A 17,331-nucleotide genomic window follows, 5' to 3' on the forward strand; every position below is an offset into this window, starting at 1 on the left:
AACCCTTGTCCTCCCAAAGGCTTGGAGGGACAGTCAGGAGGGGAATCAGGCAGAGAACAGCCTCGAGATTCCTGTCCAGGAAGAATCTGGGGAGGGCAGGGCCCGAGGTGCCAGCTGGCCTCCTGAGTCAGGCTGGGGACAGGCAATAGCCCTTGTCAAGGCTGAGGGAGGGGGTGGGGGGAGACCAGCAGGCACATACAGGACATGCAGGAGCCAAAGGTAAGGCATGCGAGGGCATGGGGTGGGGGTGGGGCATGCGGAATCGGGTCCCAGCAGCATGAGCAGTACCCCGCGGGGGCCTAGCTGGACCCCAGGCCCTCTTGGTAGAATCCACCCGGTTTTGCCTCCCTTTGCATGCCCCGGCCTGGCACCGTCATCCCTGGCGGCATCTGCCCAGCCAACTCTTCTCTACCCCAGTCCTTTGGGGTAGGAGCTCACCAGTACCAATTTCCCTCCAGTTTTTATCAACTAGGCAGAGGAAGGGGAAGTTCCTCGAAACCCTCCTCTCTCTTCCTATGAACTCTACCCTCATCTCAGCCGGACTCCGGACAAAGACCACATTGCTTCATTCTCCTACAAGATTATTGGATGCCACCTCCTCCAGGAAGCCCGCCCTGACCACCCCCAAGAGCTGGCTTAGGGGCCTCTCTGTGGCTCCCTTCCCCACAACTGGATTGCCATTGCCCTGGGGCAGGGGCAGGCCAGGCACACAGCCACGGCTCAGAGAGGGCAGGTTGAAGGAATGAGAGGATGAATGAAGAATGGATATCTTTGCCCTCCTTGCCAGGGTGAGTAGACACCAGCCCCTCCGGCTCATGAAACCAGCTCTTCCTTGGGGAGGGGGCCTCGCTGAGCTGAATGATGGGGAGACCACCCACAGGAACATCAAGTCCTGCTGGCCTGCCCTCCCCACTTGGTGGTCACGTGGGACCCGGGTCCGGCAAATCTTGAACCAGTCCTACCCCTCTTCCCATGACTGGGTCAGGCCCCTCAGGTGAACCCCTCTTTGTGGGAAGAGACCTGGAGGTTAGTGTGCCTGGGTTATAGGTCGTGATCCTGAGGGCAAGATGGCGGCCAAGGAGATGGGGTGAGGGGCACGGGAAAGGCAGAAGGATGGGGAAGAAAGTGGCACCCTGGATGCCGAGGAGAGGCAGACATGAGAGATGGTTCATCCTCCCCCTTCACCCCCGACCATCCCATGGCTATGCCAAGGTGTGGTTGATGTGGCCAAATACAAGGGACCTGGGGGGAGATGTAGTGTGAGACCGGGGGCTTCCAAACAAACACTGGCTGGACGGGTCCACCATGAGGCCCAAGGAGGGGCTGTAGTCCTTGAAGTCTCCAACTTGGGGTAGACATTCAGGACTGAGTCACCTCCTCTGAGGTGGTCCCACGTGCTTCCTCCCAGGACAGGGCTATGGCGGGGCGGGGGGGGGTGTTGGAGGGGGGAGGTGGGCAAGGAGGGAAGGGGGAGCAGTTTGGTAAAGAACATGACCAATTCTCCCACAGGTTCTGGATGTTACATTTGTCAAATTTTCCATGTGTCACACATGACAGGGCAGCCTCAGCCTCTTTGAGAAGTTCTGTTCCCTTTGAGCATCTTTTTCCATTCTGGCTGTCTCTGAGCCTTTCCAGGACTTTTAGCCAGTTTTTAAAATGGAACATTTCTCTCCCAGTCCTTGGCTGAGTGGGGCGGTCAGCTTGGAGCCCATGAGTGAGTGTCCAAGGACGCAGGCCCAGGAGCCACATGACTCTTGTTTCAAAGCCAGCCCCTGCTCTGCCAACTCTCCTTAAGAAAGTGACTGCAACCTCCCTGAGCCTCAGTTTCTCCGTGTGGAAAATGGGGCGGTAACAGCGCCTTCCCTCTTAGCGTCCTTGGGAGGATTAAGCAGCACACGCCACGGGTGACATTAAACTCCAGATTTCATCCAGAGGAAAGCTGTAATCCCAGCAGGCCCGGGAAGAGTTAGAATGGACTATTTAGAAGCCTCTGGGAGGTGCCTGGGTAAACTTAAAAAGACTTGGGGAAGAAAAAAAGTAAAGAAGATGGGTGAAGTTTTGCCATGTAAAGGAAAAAAAAATCCTTACTACTCATTAAATACATCAAAAGGCAACATTATTTTTTAGAAATAATTTATAAGCTTTTTTTTAAAAAGTTTTGGTTATCAGTATTCCTGCTGACAAAAATCTAGACTCACTGCCAGACTAAAATTTGCAAAGTAGAATCGGAAAAGTTCCTATTCTCCTTGCCTTCCCTTAACATAATGGTTAGCAATGTGATGACTATGCCTTTGGGATTTTATTATTCACACATACCATTTCCTCCCCCAAATACTATATTGTCTTTTGAAACCTGCTCTTTTCCCACAGTACACTGAGGAGGGACATGTGAATGGAAATAAATATGCCTTGCCCTTTTAATAGCTATAGTCTGCCACTGACTGCATGATACTTTACATAATCGATCCCGTCTTGATGGATATCTGGGTTGTTTCCAAAATGTTACCATTTATGATAATTATTGCTTTCCTTTGGAATGCAATTTGGCAGATTGTTTCATAGTTTTTAAATGTTTGATTCTAGTAATCAGTTTTCTAAGAATCTATCCTAAGGAAAAAATCCTAGAGAAAGAGGATTTTTGTATAGGCAAAGATGTTCAGGGGGGCCTGGCTGGCTCAGTCAGTAGAGTGTGTGACTCTTGATCTCGGGGTGATGAGTTCAAGCCCCATGTTGGGTGTAGAGATTACCAAGGATATTCATTGCCAGATTATTTATAATATTGAAAAACCCACAATTTAAATGGCCTGGGTGGTGGAGTGGGTTAAGCGCTTGACTCTTGGTTTTGGCTCGGGTCCTGATCTCAGAGTTGTGAGATCGAACCCTACATCGGGCTCCACGCCGAGCGTGGAGTCTGCTAGAGATTCTTTCTTTCCTTCTGCCCCTCCTGCTTGTGGTGTCTCTCTCTCTCTAAAATAAATAAATCTTAAAAAAAAAAATAAATGTTCACCAGAAAAACATGTACTACATGTTACATAAATCATGACAAATCTGTTCAGTAGAATATCACGCAACCACTAAAAAAGGTTTATGTAGACTATGTAACATACCCCCCCAATGTGTGTTACTAAAAGAAAAAGCAGGATGCTAATATATTCACAGTGGGGCTACCTATAGGGAAAATAAACCTATGTATAGAAAAAAGATTTTTTTGGGGGGTGCCTGGGTGGCTCAGTGGGTTAAGCCTCTGCCTTCGGCTCAGGTCATGAGATCTCAGGGTCCTGGAATCGAGCCCTGAATCGGGCTTTCTGCTCAGCAGGGAGCCTGCTTCCCCCTCTCTCTCTGCCTGTCTCTCTGCCTACTTGTGATCTGTCTGCCAAATAAATAAATAAAATCTTAAAAAAAAAAAAAAAGAAACAGCAGGATACGTACTATAAATACATTTGTAAGGTTGGTCACTGAAGCACTGTTTATAAAAGAAAAAAAGTTTGAAACAATGGCAGTGTCAGTAGGATATTGGATATATAGATCAAGGCATATTTCTACAGTGGACTGTGATTCAGCAGCTCAAGGGTATATCTTGCAGTTACGTAAAGGACTCCATTACATATTGCTCAGTAAAAGAGTTCTGAAATCAGTGTGTATAGTATGATTCCATTTAGGTTAAAACTGGCATATATTTGTAATTAGTTACGAAGCTAATAGTCTTTATCTTTAGGGTTGTACGATTATAGGGACTTTGCTTTCTCTGTACTGTTCAAGTATTTTTGTAGAAATTGTGTATGATCATAACAAAATTAATACTGATCATTTCAATTTTTTTTTAAAAGGCGTATACTTGCAAGAAACATACAAAAATCTCAGTAATAGCTTCCCGGGAAGGGAGGGTGGCTGTCTTTTTAAGCTTTGTCATTTCCCTAGTGTTTAGAATTGAGAAGGTATTAGTTTTAATAATGAAAAGCAAAAGTTAAAAAAAAAATGTAGTTATATCTTGTCTTCGTTTGTAAAGAGATTTAAGGCAGTTTAAGATAAACTCGGTGTTTTTAAAAGTATAACAAAAGTGGGGCGCCTGGGTGGCTCAGTGGGTTAAGCCACTGCCTTCGGCTCAGGTCATGATCTCAGGGTCCTGGGATCGAGTCCCGCATCGGGCTCTCTGCTCAGCGGGGAGCCTGCTTCCTCCTCTCTCTCCCTGCCTGCCTCTCCATCTACTTGTGATCTCTCTCTGTCAAATAAATAAATAAAATCTTTAAAAAAAAAAAAGTATAACAAAAGTAAGATTGTGTCGCCGAGAACTCAGGGGGCAGTGGGACGGTGACCCAGATGCCTCGGTCAGTACTAACCCAGTGGGGAGTCTGGCCCGAGTTTTATTACACCTGGAAAAGGCACGGCGTGGATGCTAATTTGCTTTCTGTCCACATAAGTGGGCAAAGCGAGACAGGATAAGGGAAGGTGTGCACGTGACTGATTACGCATGAGCCACGACACCTGTGAAACTTACTTGCAACATAAAGGTAAGGCAGAAGTGCTCCCACCGCCCAGCATAGAGGGCTTTTTCAAATATAGGAGAGGCTGGGCTCTCCTGGAGATTCTAAATCAGCTTTTCTGGGCAGGGGCGCTGGAATCCTGGAAAGTCTCCCCCAGGCACTTGATTCTCATGCACTCCCCCAGGAAGAACTGCCTTCGGATGATCTGGCTAAAAATCCTCAGAATGCCCAAAAGTAGACAAATAGGAAGAAGGCCTTTAAAAAGGTCACAGACCCAAAAGAGGCTGGCCCTGTCGAATGCATACGGATTACCATAAAGTGAGTAATCCAAGATGCTTTAAGGCAATTGGTTTTGAGGAACTGGGCTGGCTTCCCCCACCCCAGCGGGCCTAGATCCCAGATCTATCTGCCCCCGCCCCCTGCGCCCCTCTGCTTCCCTAACTCTGAATCCCACTCTGCTCTTCTTTTCTGAGACTCGGTTGATTCATCTGTAAAATGGGGATAACATTACCCACTTCTCAGGGTTGTTGGGAGGCTTAAGTCAGTTAACAAAGATGAGCACTTAGCTCAGTGCTTGGCCCATAATAGCTGCTTAACAAATATCAACCATCCCCTTCTCATGGTTGTCACCACTGTCATTCTTAGTGAAAAGGGACCGCTGAGGATGCTCGGGTTGGAGCAAAGTCTTCTAGCAGAGATGGGGGCCTAAAACGATCGTAAGCGTAAGCAGACCCAGGGTTATGGCTGGCATGAAACCTAAGGACCCAGAGTCACCTGGCCAGCACAGGCGTCTGGGTCCATGTGGGTAGCCGAGAGGCTGTCAGGCCTGCTCAGCAGATGGTTCTGCCCACGGGAGGCCATGGCCATAAGGAAGGGACAGCCAGGCCCAGCCCCGCCCTGGCGGCCGTCATACCTTTTCGCTACACTTTCTGATGGTGGCCGTGAGCTCACTGACTACCATATCCACACACTTGATACTGGGCTCTTTGAGCTTCTGCACCTGCTTTTTCACTGTGGCTTCAAAAGCGAGGTCAGGTGTGAAGAGGCCCGTCCTGCACCCGGGGAGGAGGGGACGGGACAGGAGGTGCAGCCGTGGGCAGGTGGGGAGAAGGAAGGGAGTGAAAGCCAAGCAGAGCCAGGATTCGGGAGTGGAGGATGGCACGGGCATGGGGGAAGAGAGAGAGAGACACCGACACAGAGAAAGAGAGAGAACAGAAGACAATGTGAGCGTGGGACCGGCCCTCCCTACCGCCACCCGGGGTCGGCACCTCCCAGGTGCTGCCAAGTATCCCCCAAGACTCTGTGGGTATGGGGTGGGGGGCTTCTGAGGGACCAACCCCCGCTCCAAACAAGGCCCCTTACTGAGTTTGGATCCTCTCCCCAGGGCTTGGGGCTCCCCCTAACCCCTTCTCCTCAGCTACACTGAGCCGGCCCTCTCTGTCTTTTCCAATGCTATCTTTGTCACAGCCTTTGGGTCCTCCTAAGGGTCCCAGGCCAGGACCCCACCCACCCATTCTGTTCAATCCAAGGTTTGCCAGCACCTCCTGCATTCACTTCATCCTGGCTCCAAAGCCTAGTATGATTCCCTACCTCCACCAGGATCGCTGCATCCAGCTGCCCAGGCTGTGCACTGCACAACTCCAGGGGGCTCCATTTGCATAGACCATGGTGCAGATGATGCCTCCTGGAGTTGCAGCGAGCTGCCTGACCTCCACTCTCCAGCTCTCTGTTCTACTCCTGCCCTTCCCTTTCTCCACAAGGGGCATCCTTTGCCTCTCCTCCAAAAGGGTCTGGAGGAACTCAGCTGGGAAAGACAGAAAGAGAGAAGAGGAAAGACAGAAAGAGTGGAAGTGGTGGTAGAGAGGGGCCAGGGCAGCAGTGGGGAGAGGGAAGGAAGGGAGGCTGAGCGTGGAATCAAATAAGTACTGGATTTGGGAGTCCAAAGCCTTGGCTTTGAGTAATAGCTCTGCCACCTACTAACTTATATGACCTTGGACAAGTCACTATATCTCCTAAGCCTCAGTTTTCCTACTGTGACATGGGTGCCATCCTCCCTGCCCTGTCCTCCTTGGGAGGTTCTGTGAAGCTCAGATAACATAACAGGTGGAAAAGGGCTCTGTGCCTGGAAGGTTAGATGTGGATGGAAGGGAAGGGGAAGGTCCTGAGTGAGAGTTCTGAGTGAGGCAGGGGTGAGAATGGGGAGGATGAAAGACAGTGGGGAGTCAGGGTACCTGCTACACCCGTGTCCTCTGTACCCCTCTAGCCATCCAGACCCCCAGAGCAGCACCCAAGAAGGCCCTGTATCTCACCTGCCTGTGGGGTCCCTGGAGCCCCCAAAGGGGACCCCCAAAGCTGGAAGAGGGCTCAGGGTCCCTCCAGGCCTATTCTCCTTGAGCTGGGGGAGCTCTTGGTGGGCTCGGAGGATGAACAGTCGCCATCACACCTGTTTTATCAATGTCTAATCCCTGCGTCTGGGGGCCAGGGGGTGGGTAAGGCCCCCTCAGAGAGGCCCCCTGTCTTGGTCCTTGGTGGCCTGCCTCCCCCACCCCGTCGAGGTCTGTACATGCTACCGAGGAGGTGGTGGGGGATATGGGGGAAGGAGCGCCTGGCAGCGGTGCAGGAGGGGGGCAGAGGTGGGGGGGGGCTGGCCCAGGCCACCGGGTTACCTTCTTGGTGCACTGTCTAACCGTGCTGATTAGCTCCGAGATAACCATGTCCACACACTTGAGACACGGTTCTCGGATCTTCTTCACCTGCTTTTTCACAATGGTCTCAAAGGCCATGTCTGGGGTAAAGAGCCCCGTTCTGAACGCCCGGAGCGGGAGAAGGGCACAGTGTCACAGGCCAGCTCCTGCCAGGAGTGCCAGGCCAGGGCCCCGCCCGACCCCCTGAACTCTGCCCTTGGGGTCCTCCCACACCCCCTCTCTGGGCCTCAGTGTTCTCATCTGTAAAACGGGTGGGAGGGTTTCTAATGAAGGACTTTCCACTGACGCTCTTTGGGGGCAAGACACGGTCCGCTTATAGTCATGTATGTCCTGCTTCTTCTGAAAATTCTGTTCGTACAAAAGGTGCTATGGCCAGAAATGGTATGAAAACTGCCAAACTGGGTTCTCTTTAAGAGCCTTTCTGGGGATAAAACATTTTATTTTAAGATCAGGAGAGAGATTTTTTTTTTCTTTCTGTGTCACGGCCAGTGCAGTTATCAGTCTGTAATTTCCATGCCAAACCTTGGAATTGAACCTGCTTAAATGCAGGGATATTTTGATCTCGTTCACTGCCTCGCACATAGCAGGTGCTTTAAATTTTCTTGTTGAATGAACAGTGTGGGTCTGGGTCCTTGAAGGGGGTTAAGCTTTTAAGGAAGAGTCCCTTTTCTAGTCCCCTTTCCTGTTCCAAAGGCCATGGGGCTGGCTAGAAGGAGGGAAGTGATGTGGAATGGGGCCCACTTGGGGCTAATGAGACTACGGGAGGGTCTGGAGGGTTGAGAGGCCCTGTCCCATCCTAAAAGGACACAGCTTATACTAGTGGCTCCATCCCAGGCCCTCCCCAGTGGTTTGGCACCTCCTGGAGAGGACTGGGGCAGGCTGTCTCATCCTGAGATGGACGGGGGGGTCCAAGCCTGGAGGATGCTTCCCCAGCCACCTATGTCCTGGGCTCTGCCCAGCTGGTCCAGCCTGCGGGCCCTGGCTCCAGGGACAGCAAAGGAGGACAGCAAGTTGCAGAGAGAAGGTGGCCCATGCCTCCAGTCCACCTCCCCTAGCCCGAGCCTATTTGAGCTGGGAGCCAGGAGGGGTGCAGGGGACTGGGGACCAGGGCTCTCGGTCCTTCCTGAGGGCAGCTCACTTCTCTCCCTGTGCCTTGGCACCAGACACCCTGCCTTCCAGGGCTCCGCCCCCTTCCCCGGTCCCAATACGTGCCTAATGCCATGGATATTCTTGATGGCGTAGCTGATCTCCCTTCGGAGCTCCTTCTCATCAAATTCCATCTGTGTAGGAGAGCAGGCGATAGCTGGTCAGGGCCTTCCTGCTTCCCCGAAGGCCAAGACCCACGCCCCCCTCCCAGGGTTGGGCGCCAGGTCAGCAAATGTATTCGTGAAAGTCCTGGGGAGGGGTAGGGTGGGTGGTCCTAAGCAAAAGTGCCCCCTCTCTCCCTCCCGCCCACCCCCCACCCCCACCCCGGCCCTGGGGAGACTGTCCTACCTTGACTAGCTCAAAGGGGAAGCGCTCATGGAAGATCCGGTTGATGCGGGCTCCTCCTGACAATTCATAGGTGTCGATCTGGTCCCCTGAGCCCTCAATGCGCTTCTCAAAGTCCACGGCAAACTGCTGGACCATCCTGGGGGTGGAGAGAGTGGGATGGTGTGAGGGGGCTGCAGCCGCCTTGTGGAGGGAGCCCTGGGGGAGCCCTGTGCTGAGGGGCGGCTCGGTGCTGGGGAGTCAGAAGCCGGGGCGGGCCTCACTGCAGCAGGGCCTTGGTCTTGCGCGATGGGTCATCAGGCCGGAAGTTCTTGTACTCTTCCACCTCCTTCTCTATGGACAGGAGCTGGCTCTGCAGCTTGTTCCGAAGCCCTGGCAGTGTGTCCCGGATGTGATTGGTCAGTTGCTGGGGGCGGGAGGGGGAGGGCAGAATGAGACAGGGGTTACGGCCATGGTCACAAACGCAGATACCCGGAGGGTCAAGCAGGGGCCAAGATGCCAGGGCCTGTGGATGTGGTGAGGTTGGAAGCGGTAGAAGGCAGCCATGACCTTGCCCATCACTGCCCTGCCCACGAGAAGCAAAGCCGCTGGGGCCTGGGCTGGGCCTACAGTGGGTGTATGAACTGAATTCATGAGTGAACAACGGAAATTTCTTTCTTTTCTTTTCTTTCTTTCTTTCTTTTAAAGATTTTATTTTATTTTAAAGATTTTATTTATTTGAAAGAGAGAGAATTGGGGCGCCTGGGTGGCTCAGTGGGTTAAGCCGCTGCCTTCGACTCAGGTCATGATCTCAGGGTCCTGGGATCAAGTCCCGCATCAGGCTCTCTGCTCAGCAGGGAGCCTGCTTCCCTCTCTCTCTCCACCTGCCTCTCTGTCTACTGTGATCTCTCTCTGTCAAATAAATAAACAAAATCTTAAAAAAAAAATTCTGAAAGAGAGAGAATGAGAGAGAGCACAAGAGGGGGATGGGTCAGAGGGAGAAGTGAACTCCCCACAGAGCAGGTTGCCGGACACGGGGACTCGATCCTGCGACTCCAGGATCATGACCCGAGCTGAGGGCAGTTGCTTAACCAACTGAGCCACCCAGGCGCCCCTCAAGATCTTATTTTTACATAATCTCTATGCCCACTGTGGGGCTCAAACTTACAACCCTGAGATGGAGAGTACAGGCTCTACCAACTGAGCCAGCCAGATGCCCCATGCAATTTTCAATAGAAACCGGGAGTCTAGATTTTTATTTGAAATTACCTGATTTCTAGACACCACAAGGGCCAAATAAAATGTCTCTGGGCAGGGATGGCTGGAGGGCTGCCCCCTCTTCCCCTCTGAGTTTAGGTCTACCGCAGGGTAATTCTCAAGTTCAGAGAGCTGGAGTGTCAGGTTTGTCGGCCCCAAGTCCCCAGTTCCGCCCCTAGGCCACATGCCCTTCCCCGCTCCCTCCCATCCTCATCACACCCACGAGGAGGACTCCTCTGTGGGTCGCCCTCACATTTGACTGGTTCTGTCCTCATGCTGCTTTCCCCAGGCCTGAGCTCCCACCTGGTTGAGGACCTTCTGCAGGTAGGGTGTGCCCATGCGGTCTGCCAAGTGGCGGTAGGAAGGATGGGAGAGGAAGAACTTGCGCTCAGCGGCCAAAGCAGCCGTGATGTCCTTCTTGCCATCAATGTCCTTCTGGCTCCGGTTCACCACCCCGATGTAGCCTGTGGAAGGCGGTAGAGGTCAGGGGCGAGCAGCCTTGCGCAGGGTGGGGTGAAGGAGAGGGGCAGAGCAGCAGGTTAGGGGAGGGGCCTGCCTACCTCTGCGCAGGGGAAGAAGCTTGTTCTCCAGCACATCACGGGCGTCGGTGCCCTCGTCCATCAGATCCAACTTGGTGATGACCCCGATGGTGCGCTGGCCTGGGGGGCCGCAGGAGAGGCTCATCTGCATCTGCACTCGCCCTCCCACCTGAGACCCCCAGCGCGAGCACCCGCTCCGCCCATCTCCCTACCCATACACTCCCTCACCCACTGCCTGCCCCCTTTACTCTTCAGAGTGGCTCCTCCTGGCCCTGAAAGTAGAGCCCCAGGGCCTTGCACTTCTGCTGCCCTCAGGAACCTACCCTGGGGGTCCACCTCCTTGGCAACCTTGAGAGCATCAGAGTTGGCCAGGTCAGAGTTGGCCGGGGACACAGCCAGGATGAGGCAGTTCTCCTTGGTGACAAACTGCATGAGCATGTCCCGGATCTGGAACTCGATGTCAGGAGGTTGGTCCCCCACCGGGACCTTGGTCATTCCGGGCAGGTCCACCAGTGTCAGGTTCAGCACTGGACAAGGTGGCGAGAGGGCGGGCTCAAGGCGAGGGGCGTGGCGGTGGGCGGGCAGATTAAGGAACGCGGTCGGCTTGAGAGGATCCGCTCGCGAGCCGGCGGCAGGTGGACGGGATTAGGGAAACGCCGGGCTGAGGCAAGGGGAGTGGGGCCGTGCGGGGCGTGGCCAGCGGTGGGCGGAGCCATGGCGGGGTGGCGTTTGGGGTAGGATGGGCAGAGGAGCGGGGTCGCTGTGGGGGCGGAGTCAAGCAAAGGGGCCACGAGGCCCGAGGCGGGGCCACGTCTCCTCACCGTGCGGCGAGTAGACTCGGAGGTTGATGGGCACCGGGGAGATGCCCTTGTTAGTGCCAGTGACCCGGTCGGTCTCAGCCTCGATCTCCAGGCGCACCTCCTCGAAGTCGGTGAATTTCTTCCCCTTGCAGTGCAGGAATTCGGCATATTCTGCCCCAGAGTGGGGAGTTGGGGAAGAATGGTGGAGGGGTAAGCATCTTAACCTGGAACCCACCCCGGTCGCCTCTTCCATTGCACAACCCCCCAAACACTGCCTTCTCTCCCCTCCCTCCCCTCACCACCACCAGAGTCTCCGTTATGCATTTTTTTTTTTCCGTTATGCATTTTTATCCCCACTTCCAGACGGGGAATCCAGGGCCAAAAGCACACAGCAAGCAAGTTCAGGGGCTAGGCCGGACCGCTTTTTGGGGATAGAGTGGGGAGGCTGGAGAGGCTCGGTCGGGCTGCTGGCAGAGCGCGTACCTGTGGTGGCATTGACCAGCTGCAGGACCAGGGGGCGTCGGGTGACGATGCCTGACCCTCTGGGCAGGAAGTCCCTGTAATGAGGTGGGAGTGAGAGGAGGGTCAGGGCCTGAATAGGCTCCCTCTGTCCTGGGGGCATCTGTTCTGCCATTGGGAGTCTCAGCGCTCTCCCAAAGTGCCCACCACACCTTAGTCCAAGGGGTTTCAGGTCACAGAGGGGAGATGGCATCCGAGAAAGGTAGAAAGGACATTCCCCCCACCCAGTACCCTGGGTCACAAATTTATGCATATCAACTGCCAGGAGACCAATAACCCTCAGATCTCTCTCGGGTATGCTCTGTGTTGGTTCTGGGCCAACAAGAAGTCCTTCTGCCAACCCAGTCACCACCATTCAACTATGTCGTGGGGTGCCCAAGTGCCCAGTGGCCACAGAGTGGGTCTCAAGGAAATGGAGCTGCACCTTCTCCTCTCCTTTCCGCTGTGGGGGAAGGGCAGCATCTCACTTCCCCTTCCCTGGGGGCCCCATCTGGCTGAGGCTGAGGAAGAGGGGGGATGGGGGGAAGGAGGAGGCAAGGGAATTCATGCTTCTTCAGGGGCCTATTGCACACCAGGCTCCTTGTGGGCAATATCTCATGGACTCCACCCAACAGCCTTGTGAGACAGGTGCTGTTATTATCCCCATTTTCCAGATGAGGAGACTGAGGTTCAGAGGTGTTCAGGCTGCACCGCTGGTATCCAGCAGAGCAGGCTCTGGAGGCAGATCTGTTTGACTTTGCTGGGAGAGCTCCCTGTGCTTCAGTCCCGTGCAAACCCAGTCTCTGAAAGACGGGACCTGACGGGTCCCCGAGTCACTGGCCCAGACCTGATGTCTATACCCCAACTATCTGCTTGTGCCGATGTCAGCCTCAGAAGTCCTTCTGGCTAGCCCTTGTGGGTGCTGATTCTCTGTGGGTGCTGTCCTGTCAGCACTTCTCCTATCCACCCCCACCCACAGCCCCACCCAGGCCGGAGGGAGTCTGAGGGCGGAGGTCTCTTCAGGGACAAGGCGGTCAGAACAGCAATCATGGGATCCCCAGGACACAGGAAATCGGGGAGCGGGCTACAGCCTGAGGGACCAGAGGGATCCAGCTGGCCACCTCATTCACGGAGAGGCACATGGAGGCCAAGAAGGGGAAGAGATATTCAAGCTCCTTCAGGACTTGGACGGAGCCTGAGAAGAACCCAGGTCTCCCACCCCCAGCCCAGAGCCTGACCTGGACCACACAGCTTCCTGTACCACCCCCACCCCCGCAATCCCCCCCCCAGGAGGGTCCCAGGTACAACAGAGCAGGCCCAAGCTCCTGGGTTCAAGGCCTTCTCTTGGGTCCTGGGGAGACTTCTTCCTGCCCCGCCCCTCCTCTGGGGAGATGAGAGGCCAATAGGGAGGAGTCAGCTACTTCTATGGGGAAGGAGAAGGATGACAAATCCTGCCTTTATTCATCATTTCCAGGTGCTAGGCAAGCACTTTTCATTTCTGCAAGACGGAGCTTCGGAAGGGCAGGCCCAGCATCTTTCTGCTCACCCCTGGATGGTACTGTTTAGCCCAAGGCTTAGCATGTAAGAGGCACTTGATAAATGCTGACTGAATCCCCTGGCCCTCAAAACAGGGCCCTGAGGGGCGCCTGGGTGGCTCAGTGGGTTAAGCCGCTGCCTTCGGCTCAGGTCATGATCTCAGGGTCCTGGGATCGAGTCCCGCATCGGGCTCTCTGCTCAGCAGGGAGCCTGCTTCCTCCTCTATCTCTCTGCCTGCCTTTCTGCCTACTTGTGATCTCTCTCTGTCAAATAAATAAATAAAATCTTTAAAAAAAAAAAAACAGGGCCCTGATATGGAAACGATCATTTTACAGATGAAGCCACCAGGGCTCAGAGGTGAAGTGACTTGTCCAAGGTCACCCAGATGGACACGGGTCAAACCCAAGGGCCTGTGGGGCCCCAGAGACTGGGAAGTTTCCTGTCGAACTCTGCTCCTCCTTCAACCCAAAAAGCCAGAATTGGCTTTTTATGTAATTCAATTACATTCTGTCTCGGACAGATTTGGAAGCAGCTGCTCTGTGCCAGGCCCTGTGTTGGGCCTCAGGGATGTGATGTGATGAGTCAGACAGCTCCCTACCCGGAGGAGGAGCTTGCAGTGCAGAGGTAGAGACAGACAAGTAAACAGATAATGCAATGCGGTGTGACACGTGCTCCAAGGGAGATAGGCCAGGCAGCTCAGAGAAGGAGGGGATTAACAGGGCGGGGGTGGGGGGGATGGTGGTGAGGCAGTTCCTGTCTCTAACCCTCCCATCTTTTACTCACTGCTCTGGGGGTGACTGTCTAGTATTTGGGAACCCCCAGGGCTGTGTTGATAGGACATCTGTTCTCATAGAGGCTCGGGTGGGCATGGGGGCCTGGGGTCCACCCTTTCCCCCAACCAGCTCCTCACCCAGCAATACATGGCAACAACAGTTGCCATGGAAACTATAGGAGGGGCTGGGAAGGATGGGACTCCCCACAGAAAGCCCCCCATGCGGAGACATGGACCTTCCCTGAGAGACTCCCTCCCTGCACAGAGAGGCCCTCTCAGCCCCAGCAGACCTGCAGGTTGAAGGCCAATGAGATGCTGCATAGAGGGTATAGGGAGCCTAGGGCCCAGCTGAAGGGGTGGTTAGGGGTCTGGGCCAGGCTTCTCCAAGTCACTGGTTCCCCAGGGCTACTTAAAGGACAAGCAGCTTATGGGAAGCAGAGATTAGAGGAGCAGGGCTATGTGTTGGAGTAGAGCCCTTCCTCAGACCAGGATCTCCAGGGCCAGGGTGGTGATGGGGGTACCTGGGTGGGGAAAGGTCCCATCTCTGTCATGGCACAGGTTCTCAGAGCAAGGCCCTCATGAGGCCCGCAGGGGCAGCTTATTATTTTTTTTTTTTTAAGATTTTATTTATTTATTTGACAGAGATCACAAGTAGGCAGAGAGGCAGACAGAGAAAGAGGAAGGGAAGCAGGCTCGATGCTTTGCAGAGAGCCCGATGCAGGGCTCGAGCTCAGGGCCCTGGGATCATGACCTGAGCCGAAGGCAGAAGCTTAACCCACTGAGCCACCCAGGCGACCCAGGAGCAGCTTATTAAAATGCATGTTTCTCGGGGCACCTGGGTGGCTCAGTGGGTTAAGCCTCTGCCTTCAGCTCAGGTCATGATCTCAGGGTCCTGGGATCGAGCCCTGCCTTGGGCTCTCTGCTCGGTGAGGAGTCTGCTTCCCCCTCCCTCTCTGCCTGCCTCTGTGCCTACTCGTGATCTCTGTCAAATAAATAAATAAAATCTTTAAAAAAAAATGCATGTTCCTCAGATATGCTGGGTTAGGATCTAGTGGGGCAGGGGTGGGGGAGAGGGAACCTGATTTTTAAATTCGATCCCCCCCCATGTCACTTTCATGTTCCCTTGGTTAGGAGCCAGTGCCAGGCACAGGCCCTGGGTTCAAATCCCACCTTAAAGCCATTCTGCAGTCTGGCCAAGGTGCTTCACTCTCTGGGCCCCAAACCTTCAGCGGCGAACCAGCATCATAGAAACCAGGCATCAGGGGCACCTCAGTGGCTCAGTGGGTTAAAGCCTCTGCTTCCGCTCAGGTCATGATCCCAGGGTCCTGGGATCAAGCCCCGTATCAGGCTCTCTGCTCAGCAGGGAGCCTGCTTCCTCCTCTCTCTCCGCCTGCCTCTGCCTACTTGTGATCTCTGTCTGTCAAATAAATAAATAAAATCTTAAAAAAAAAACCCAAAAAAAAAAAAACCAGGCATCAGCCATGACCACATGTGGGCTACAAAAGGCCGGTGGAAGCTTTTCATGCAAAGAGCTTAGCCTGGGCCTGGTACCTAGTAGGCGCTCAGTACCCCCAGGGGGCTGCCCAGGGTGCCACCCCTTCTCAGCGCCCTCTCTAGGAGAGTACCCAAATTTCAGCAGGAGATGTGAGATCCCACAGAACGCTCTGCCCGTCTCCTCCAGGCACTGACCTGGACCGCGAGATCCTGACCATGAAAGGTTAGGTGCAAATGACGCACACGAGGAAAAGTTTCAGAGGCCATGTCATTCTTCCATCACTGTCTACAGGAGGGGACAGAGGCCCAGAGAGGCGCAGGGAGCTGTGGCGGAAGAGGTGGCTGAGAGGGGCCCAGCCCCACGCCTGGGCAGGCAGCAAAGAGCGCTGGCTGGTTCACACGTCCAGACTGAATCCTTGCTCCCTGCTGGATTCCCAGGCTCACCCCAGGCCTGGCCCTTGGTAGGTCCTCAGGCAACGCTCAAGAGACAGAGCATGGCTGAACCCCTCCACAGCTCCTGCCTTCCACCTGGACACACGGCGCTCCGTTAAAGTGGGGGTTCAGCCCAGCCTGGCCCCCAGCCAGTGCCGCCCCGCACCTCCCACCCAGCTCCTGCTTAGGCTGAGGGAGGACCGTGAAGAGGGTGCTGGGCCCACCAGCCCCGGGAGCCATGTGGGAGGGGTGCATGGTGGCCTGCCAGCTCTCCCTACTCCTTCTGGACAGATGGTGGTTTCCCGAGGAGGCCTTGCCTTGCCATCTGCAGAGGAGCTTTCAAACCTGAGGCACAGGGAGGATGAAGTAAACATCTCCCGAGGCCTCCAAGGACCACATGCTCCCTGTCTGAGTTGACACTGTCCTACTCAGAGGGGTCTGGAGAAAGTGGACCAAAGGCCCAGAGTGACCCTCCCCTACTCTACTCTAGGACCTGAGATCTGGGGCCAGAGCTCAGGGACCCTATTTCCCAGGTCCTGTTGAACGCAAATAACATCAGCGAGCAGCCCTCGGTCTGGCTCACACCCAGCAGCCACCTTCCTTCTAAGTCTCCTGTTTCCTGGGCTCTGAGATCAGACAGGCCTGGCATTGAATGTCAGAGATGCCACTCAGGAGCTGTGTGGCTGTGGACAGGTGGCCATACCTCTCTGAGCCTCAGTTTCCACATCAGTAAAATGGGTTACCGCAAGGCTCGCATATCTTGATGCCTGAAGAAGTGGTAGCTGTTACGATTATAAAGAATGTAACTTGCTGAGCAAAGCTGAGAACACAGGCTGGGCTCCTACCAGACGATGCAGCAGGGAGGGAGTTGGAAGGGGGAGGTCCCCTGGGGGCCAGCCGGAAGAGCGGGCGGGTGCGCCAGGATAATTCCAGCCAAATCTTGCCCCTGAAAGCGAAAGGGAAGGGAGGCAGGCAGGCTCTGAGGTGCCCTCTGAAGCACAGGGCTGGGGTGGAGGCAAAGGAGGGGGTGGGCCAAGAAATACAGTGGGGAGGAGGTGAGGTGGCCTCCAGGCAACAAGTCCCTCTCTGTTCCCGCTGCCCCAGGAGGCCCCAGGCATGCCCACACCACACAGCCCATGTGTTTCCAGCTGAGGTTGGAATATTTCAAGGCAGTCCTGGCCTGGCTTCCCCCGATGCTCTGATGTCCTGAGAGCAGGGACTGGGCTGGTTCTCTTGACTACAGTGGCCCCAGTACCCAGCATGGAGCAGGGCATGTAGCTGGCACACTCGGGGCAGCCCTGCTGGCCAAGAGAATGATTTGAAGATGAGCTCCTTGGGGCGCCGGGG

At 54.6% G+C, this 17,331-nt stretch overlaps 1 protein-coding gene across 6 annotated transcripts in view; it reads right to left on the minus strand.

Annotated features, from left to right (window-relative positions):
* Positions 1 to 17,331, minus strand: part of DNM1 (dynamin 1) — a 44,627-nt gene that overhangs the window by 18,664 nt on the left and 8,632 nt on the right. For 4 of the 6 annotated variants that reach the window (XR_006386365.1, XM_044264791.1, XM_044264792.1 and 1 more), the window contains exons 2-10: positions 11,736 to 11,809; positions 11,274 to 11,423; positions 10,776 to 10,979; positions 10,474 to 10,572; positions 10,217 to 10,377; positions 8,941 to 9,083; positions 8,681 to 8,816; positions 8,399 to 8,466; positions 7,148 to 7,286 (exon numbers count right to left, since the gene is read on the minus strand). Coding sequence is in view for 4 of the 6 variants with exons in the window: in XM_044264791.1 (XP_044120726.1) it covers positions 7,148 to 7,286; positions 8,399 to 8,466; positions 8,681 to 8,816; positions 8,941 to 9,083; positions 10,217 to 10,377; positions 10,474 to 10,572; positions 10,776 to 10,979; positions 11,274 to 11,423; positions 11,736 to 11,809 (1,174 nt within the window). In the remaining 2 variants the exon portion in view is untranslated. Of the gene's footprint in view, positions 1 to 5,394; positions 5,534 to 7,147; positions 7,287 to 8,398; positions 8,467 to 8,680; positions 8,817 to 8,940; positions 9,084 to 10,216; positions 10,378 to 10,473; positions 10,573 to 10,775; positions 10,980 to 11,273; positions 11,424 to 11,735; positions 11,810 to 17,331 lie in introns of all 6 variants that reach the window. The other 2 variants (XR_006386364.1, XM_044264793.1) reach the window with 1 other exon arrangement.

This window comes from Neovison vison, chromosome 9, assembly GCF_020171115.1.
Source record: "Neovison vison isolate M4711 chromosome 9, ASM_NN_V1, whole genome shotgun sequence".
In the NCBI taxonomy this organism is placed as follows: domain Eukaryota; kingdom Metazoa; phylum Chordata; class Mammalia; order Carnivora; family Mustelidae; genus Neogale; species Neogale vison.